This window comes from Belonocnema kinseyi, chromosome 10 (genome assembly GCF_010883055.1).
Source record: "Belonocnema kinseyi isolate 2016_QV_RU_SX_M_011 chromosome 10, B_treatae_v1, whole genome shotgun sequence".
NCBI classification, from domain to species: domain Eukaryota; kingdom Metazoa; phylum Arthropoda; class Insecta; order Hymenoptera; family Cynipidae; genus Belonocnema; species Belonocnema kinseyi.
The window spans coordinates 91,351,231-91,357,895 of record NC_046666.1 but is presented as its reverse complement, the minus strand read 5'-3'; the positions used below and the strand labels follow the sequence as shown (position 1 = coordinate 91,357,895).

The window sequence follows — 6,665 nt, the reverse complement described above, 5'->3', positions numbered from 1 at the left end:
GTTTATTTATTGCAGTGGTTGTTTTTGAACAATATCGCCATGGGTCATGCAAGAGCCTTCAATGAGCATTCAATTCTGATGTACTCAGTTTTATGATTAGTGTATATTCAGTGCACTTTATCACCACTTTTAAGTAAAGGGTAGTTTTTTAACTTTAAGGGATGGTTTTGGAAAATTTATTTACGGTGCGTTAGAGAGCTTAAAATGAGGCTTCAATTCTGGTATTATCATTTTTCAGATTAGAGCATATTATATGCTTAGGGTAGTTTATTTATGATAGTGGTTGCTTTTGAAAAATTGCGTAATGGGTCACGCACGACCCTTCAATGAGCCTTCAATTCTGAAGTTCTAAGTTTTATGATTAGCGTATATTCAGTGCATTTTATCAGCACTATAATGTAAAGGGTAGTTTTTAAACATTAAGGGATGGTTTAGGAAATTTGAATTTAGGGGCGCTGGAGAGCCTATGATGAGCCTTATATTCTGGTTTGCTCAATTTTCAGATTCGAGCATATATAAATTTCAGGGTGGCTTATTTATTATACGAGTCTTTTTTAAATAATTGCGCCATGGGTCATGCAAGAGCCTTCTGTGAGCCTTTAATTCTAATGTACTCAGTTTTATGATTAGTGTATATTCAGTGCAGTTTATCAGCACATTTAAGTAAGTGGTAGTTTTTTAACATCAAGGGATCATTTTGGAAATTTAAATTTGGTGGCGTTCGTGAGCCTAAAATGAGCCTGCAATTCTGGTTTGCTCAATTTTCAGATTAGAACACATTTAATTTTTAGGTTAGTTTATTTATGATAGTTGTTTTTGAAAAATTGCGCCATAGGTCATGCAAGAGCCTTTAGAGAGCCTTCAATTCTGATGTACTTAGTTTTATGATTAGGGTTTATTCAATGCACTCTATCACCACTTTTATGTAAGGGATAGTTTTTTAACTTGAAGAGATGGTTTTGGAAAATTGATTTAAGGGTCTTTCGAGAGGACAAAATGAGCCTTCAACTCTAGTATGTTCAATTTTCAGATTAGAGCATATTTAATCTTTAGGGTGGTTTATTTATAATACGAGTTATTTTTGAATAATTGCGCCATGGGTCATTCAAGAGCCTTCAATGAGCCTTTAATTCTGATGTACTCTTTTTTATGAAAAGTGTATATTCAGTGCACTTTTTCAATACTTTTATGTAAGGGTTAGTTTCTTACCTTCAAGGGATGGTTTTGGAAAACTTATTTAAGGAGCTTTAGAGCGCCTAAAACGAGCTTTCAATTCTGGTATACTCAATTTTCAAATTAGAGAATATTCAATTTTTAGATCAGTTTATTTATGTTAGTGGTTGTTTTTGAAAAATTACTCCATGGGTCATGCAAGAGCCTTCAATGAGCCTTCAATTCTTATGAACTCTGTTTTATGATTAGTGTATATTCTGTGATCTTCATCAGAAATTTTAATTAAGTGGTAGTCTATTTAAATCAACGGATGGTTTTGGTAAATTGATTTAAGGGTCGTTGGAGAGCCAGAAATGAACCTTCAATTCTGTTTTGCTCGATTTTCAGATTAAAGCACATTTAATATTTAGGGCAGTTTATTTATGATAGGGTTTGTTTTTGAAAAATATCGTCATGTTTCATGCAAGTTCCTTCAATGAGCCCTCAATTCTGATGTACTCAGTTTTATGATTAGTGTATATTCAGGGCACTTTATCACCACCTATAAGTAAGGGGTAATTTTTTAACTTTAAGTACTTTGGAAAATTGATTCAAGGGGCATTGGAGGGTCTAGAATGAGCCTTCAATTCTAGTGTGCTTAATTTTCAGATTGGAGCACATTTAATATTTAGGTTAGTTCAATTATGCTAGTGGTTGTTTTTGAAAAATTGCGCCATTGATCATTCAAGGGCCTTCAGTGAGCCTTCAATTCTGATTTACTCAGTTTTATGAATATTGTATATTCAATGCACTTTATCAGCACTTTTATGTGAAGAATAATTTTTTAACATTAAGGGATGGTTTTGAAAAATTGAATTTACGGGCGTCCGAGAGCCTATGATAAGCATTCTATTATGGTTTGCTCAATTTTCAGATTAGAGCATATTTAAATTTTAGGGTAGTTTATTTATGATAGGGGTTGTTTTTGAAAAACATCGCCATGGGTCATGCTAGAGCCTTTAATGAGCCTTCAATTCTGATGTACTCAGTTTTATGATTAATGTTTATAAAGTGCACACTATCAGATCTTTTAAGTAAGCAGTAGTTTTTTAACTTCAAGGGATGTTTTAGGAAATTGAATTGGGTGGCATTGGAGAGCATAAAATGTGCCTTCAATTCTGGTTTGCTCGATTTTCAGATTAGAGCATATTGAATTTTTAGGGTAGTTTGTTTATGATATGGTTGTTTTTGGAAAATTTCGCCATGAGTCATGAAAGAGCCTTCAATGAGATTTCAATTCTGATGTGCTCAGTTTTATGATAAGTGCATATTCAGTGCATTTCATCAGCTCTTTTATATAAGGGGTGGTTCTTTGAAATCAAAGGATGGTTTTAAAAAATTGAATTTGTGGGTGTTACAGAGACTAAAATGAGGCTTCAATTCTGGTTTTCTCGATTTTCAGATTAGAGCATATTTAATATTCAGGGTAGTTGATGTAGGACCGGAGATTTCTTTGAAAAATATCGCCATGGGTTAGGCAAGAGCCCTCAATGAGCCTTCAATTCTGATGACTCAGTTTTATGATTTGTGCATATTCAGTGAACTTTTTCAGCACTTTTAAGTGAGGGGTAGTTTTTTAACTTTAAGGGTTAGTTTTAAAATATTCATTTATAGGGCGTTGGAGAGCCTAAATGAGTCTTCAATTCCGGTATGCTCAATATTCAGATTAGAGCATATTTAATTTTTAGGGTAGTTTCTTTATCATAGAGGTTGTTAATTATATTTTTTCTTGAGAATTGATCTATTTTGGTTAAGAATTCTTTTCTTTTTTTTTAATTCAAATATTTTGGTAAAAAGTTCCACTAGTTTGTTGACAAATAACGAAACATTTTCTTAAAAAGTGTTGTTTTTGGTTTGAAAATTTATCTCTTTGGTTAAAAAATTTTAATAGAGGATACATCTATTTTTTGGTAAAAAATTTCTCTTTCTTGGTTGAAAAGGAATTTTTTGTTTAAAAATTCTCTTTTTGGTATTAAATACCAAAGTTTTTTTTAAGCATTGCTTTAAAATTAATTGTTGAAAAACATTTTCTGTGATGTTTCTAAAGATTATAATTTTATTTCTAACTATCTTGAATAAAAAAGCACTGGAAAAAGACACAATATTCTTTTGTACTTTTCCGTACTTATTTTAATAATCGGATCATTTTTTATTACAGATTTCCATGCTAACACACTTCTGCATAATTGAAATTGCAAATGGCTTAACATTTCTAATAGGAACACTTTTTATTATTTTTCACTCAGAATATTCCAATGAAAAATAAATGAAAATTCAAAATCCTTTAATTATATGATAAACCGTATGCATAGTCATCTACTGGGCTGAAACGCTCCATTCGGATAGCCGACTGCCCGCTTGTTGTCTGCATTCATCCGTTTAATAGACGAACACCAGCAGGTGCAGTTATACAGAGATCTATTCAGAGTCGATCAGCCGACTGGCCAGTTAGTGCATATACTACGTTAATAGATCAGCATGCACGTCGAACTCCTGGATGATAATCATAATGATAAACTCGGAGAAAAAGAGAATTTAACCAAATTGATTAAGGACTAGCTGCAAGGAAGCTTCGGGAAGGACCGTCTAGCCCATATGCGTCCAGCGATTACTGGTCTTTGCTTTAAAGATAAATTGAGACTATAAGTTGGTGTGAGAAATCTGTGTACGTTGTAAGTCTATAATAGAAGGAAAGTCTTTTATCTGGTTGTGTTCCAGTAAGATAATCTATATGATTAAGAACGATAATAGATTATCGGTCATTTGCTGAATCATAGTGACATGTACAGTCCTATTTAGATTATAATTTTGTAGAATAGCTCCATGGGGGTATAGTTAAGGAGCAAGTAAACAAACCTAGATGAATACACTTACGCTCCTTTCCGAACCTACTCAACTCCCGTTTCTACGCAGGCAAAGAATCGGGTGTCAAGTGTATTTAAGAATATATATTGTAGTTTAAAATCCAATAATCAATAGTAAATATAAAATCTCTATATTATAATCAGTCAGGCTTTAAAGTAAATGAAATGTAAAAAAAAATTTTAAGTAACTACTTTCTTGAAGTAAAAGCATATTTTACTGATTATTCATGTTCTAATGATATAAATTTGCAATTTTTGTCTACATATGAACTCAGAAGATAACTTTATGCATGACATTTCTGCCTCGGGTACAAAGTACCCGTAAAGACCCCATTCGGTTCCTTTTTAAACTTTAAGGATTTTGTTTGGATGCTAGCGCCACGCAGTGGAAACCTCAGACAACAACGTTGCGATGCAAGTAAGAGGGAATTTTCTTTATAAACTTCGCGCGCAACATACTACTTGAGCTATTATGGATGCGCTTGAAGTCACTTTCAGCAGAAGTTAATCACATTTTTTTAAATTTTTTACGCTGCAAAAAAAGTATTGCGATTACTCCATGAGTTTCTAATAGGAAATTTAACGTAGAATCCGAATTTCAAAAGCTTAAAAGTTGATCTTGCTGTTTTTTTTAGTTTTTTAAAAAGGAACCGAATGGGGACCCAATGGGATCTTTATGGGTAATTTGTAGAGGCTCCTTTCAGTTCCTTCGGTCCACCAGGGTACCTCTGCAGTGGCACTAATCATTGCGAGCATAATGTAATTTATGTATTTTATACGAATGCTTTTAAGATCTATGCTTTTGATAAAAGCAAACTTCAAAGTGCTTTAAATATTGCCAAGGAGTATATACTACAGATTGGTACGAAGTTTGGACTGGACAAATGTGCCAAGATTCATCTGAAGAAAGCTAAGATTATTGGCGTTCTCAAGGATCCTGAGTTTGTGGATATAAGTATTATTAGACATTTTAACACTGAAGAGACCAATACATACCTAGGCATGCCTTAAAGTCGCAATCAATACATTAAATCAGGGAAGGGTTCTGCCAAAAGCAAATACAAGCATCTTCTTCGACAGATTTGGTCTTTAAATCTGTCGGTGTTGACCTGCAACTATCGTGCTTGCCGTCCCAGTTCTACTCTACACGTTTATTGTGGCTTAATGGACGAAGATCATCTTTGTCGCTCTTATGGTGTTTGCCGCGACCCTGTCCTTCCGAACCCTCCGATGGATCGTTCCCTAAGATTTCGTGAAACGAGCTATATTCGTAATCGAATTTTCAGCCCCAGCGAACTACACCATCACTGCCAACGAGAGGGAAAAGGAGGAGAGGTATCAAGACCTTAAGGGCATGTGATACTTCGTCTTGTGTTAAATCGTGTTTCAGTTTCTTTGGCTTTTTTCCACGAAAATGAAAAATTTTTTAAACTGCATTAGGAGATGCCATAAAATATTATAAGGATAATGTAGGTCTCTATCGTACCAATTCTGTGTGTAGCACTGAAAAAATCATGGGAGAGAATTATAACACACATAACCAAACAATACATACACACACATTAAATTTATCAAAATTTTGCCACAAAAAGCGAACCGGGGACGTCCGTTAGCATGTTTGTTGTCATTCCTCAGACTTTGAAGACAAAATCCTTATTATTGCAGGAAAAAAGTCGAGGGAATCTAACACTTGTTGGACTAACTCACAAAGAAGAGTCTGGGGACGTCCATTATTAGCATGTACGCTATCATGCCCCAAACTTTTGAGACAAAATCCGAGGGAACCTAACGCTGGTAAAATCGATAATTTTTTAAGAATCACATGCCCTTAAAAGAGAGCTGCGACGACTGTACCCAGCATTGACCGTTAAACTAATTATCATTGTGCTCGGTGCTCTCGCAGGTGCGAAACTGTTACTGGTTCGAAACCTTAAGGGGAAACGGTAGGTTTGGCTGAGAACATAAATTACTGCAGTGACATCCATAAGAAAATCTCTAACTACGAGGGTAGTTCAATAAGTCCTTAGAATGACCAACAGATGGCGCGCGAATCGCTCCAAATCATCTGTTTTCAGTCAGCACCGCTCCCGACTAGATATATAGTGCAGTCACAGTCCACATCTTCTGAGTTAAAGTGTTTTTATAACCAATTGAAAAAAAAAATTGTTCGTTAAGAAAAATGGAAAAAAACGAGTTCAGAGCGGTAATCAAACATTTTCATTTAAAGGGTTTAACTCCATATGAGATAAAAAATGAATTGGACTCAGTTCATGGCACATCTGCCCCTGCCTTAGCAACGGTTTATAACTGGGTAAATGAATTTAAGCGTGGTCGTACATCAATAAGTGACGAACCACGTTCAGGAAGGCCCGTAGAAGCAAGTACTCCCGAAATCATCAATAAAATCCACGATATGGTGTTGAAGGATAGAAGATTAAAAGCGCGTGAGTTTAGCTGAGGCCACAAGGATATCTATAGTTGCAGTTTTTTCAATTCTACATGAAAAATTAGGCATGAAAAAGCTATCGGCAAGATGGGTGCCGCGTTTGCTCTCAGCTGAAAATAAACGCAATAGAGTGGTCGCCTCTG

At 34.8% G+C, this 6,665-nt stretch overlaps 1 protein-coding gene across 2 annotated transcripts in view; it reads left to right on the top strand.

Moving 5' to 3' along the window:
- Positions 1-6,665, top strand: part of LOC117181654 (adenosine receptor A2b-like) — a 191,702-nt gene that overhangs the window by 153,680 nt on the left and 31,357 nt on the right. Inside the window, exon 6 of one of the 2 annotated variants that reach the window (XM_033374553.1) lies at positions 3,371-3,419. The exons of the other annotated variant lie outside the window; for it this stretch is intronic. Within the exon in view, the coding sequence (XP_033230444.1) occupies positions 3,371-3,383 (13 nt within the window). The 3' untranslated portion in view covers positions 3,384-3,419. Of the gene's footprint in view, positions 1-3,370; positions 3,420-6,665 lie in introns of those variants that run through there. 2 annotated transcript variants of the gene reach the window in all.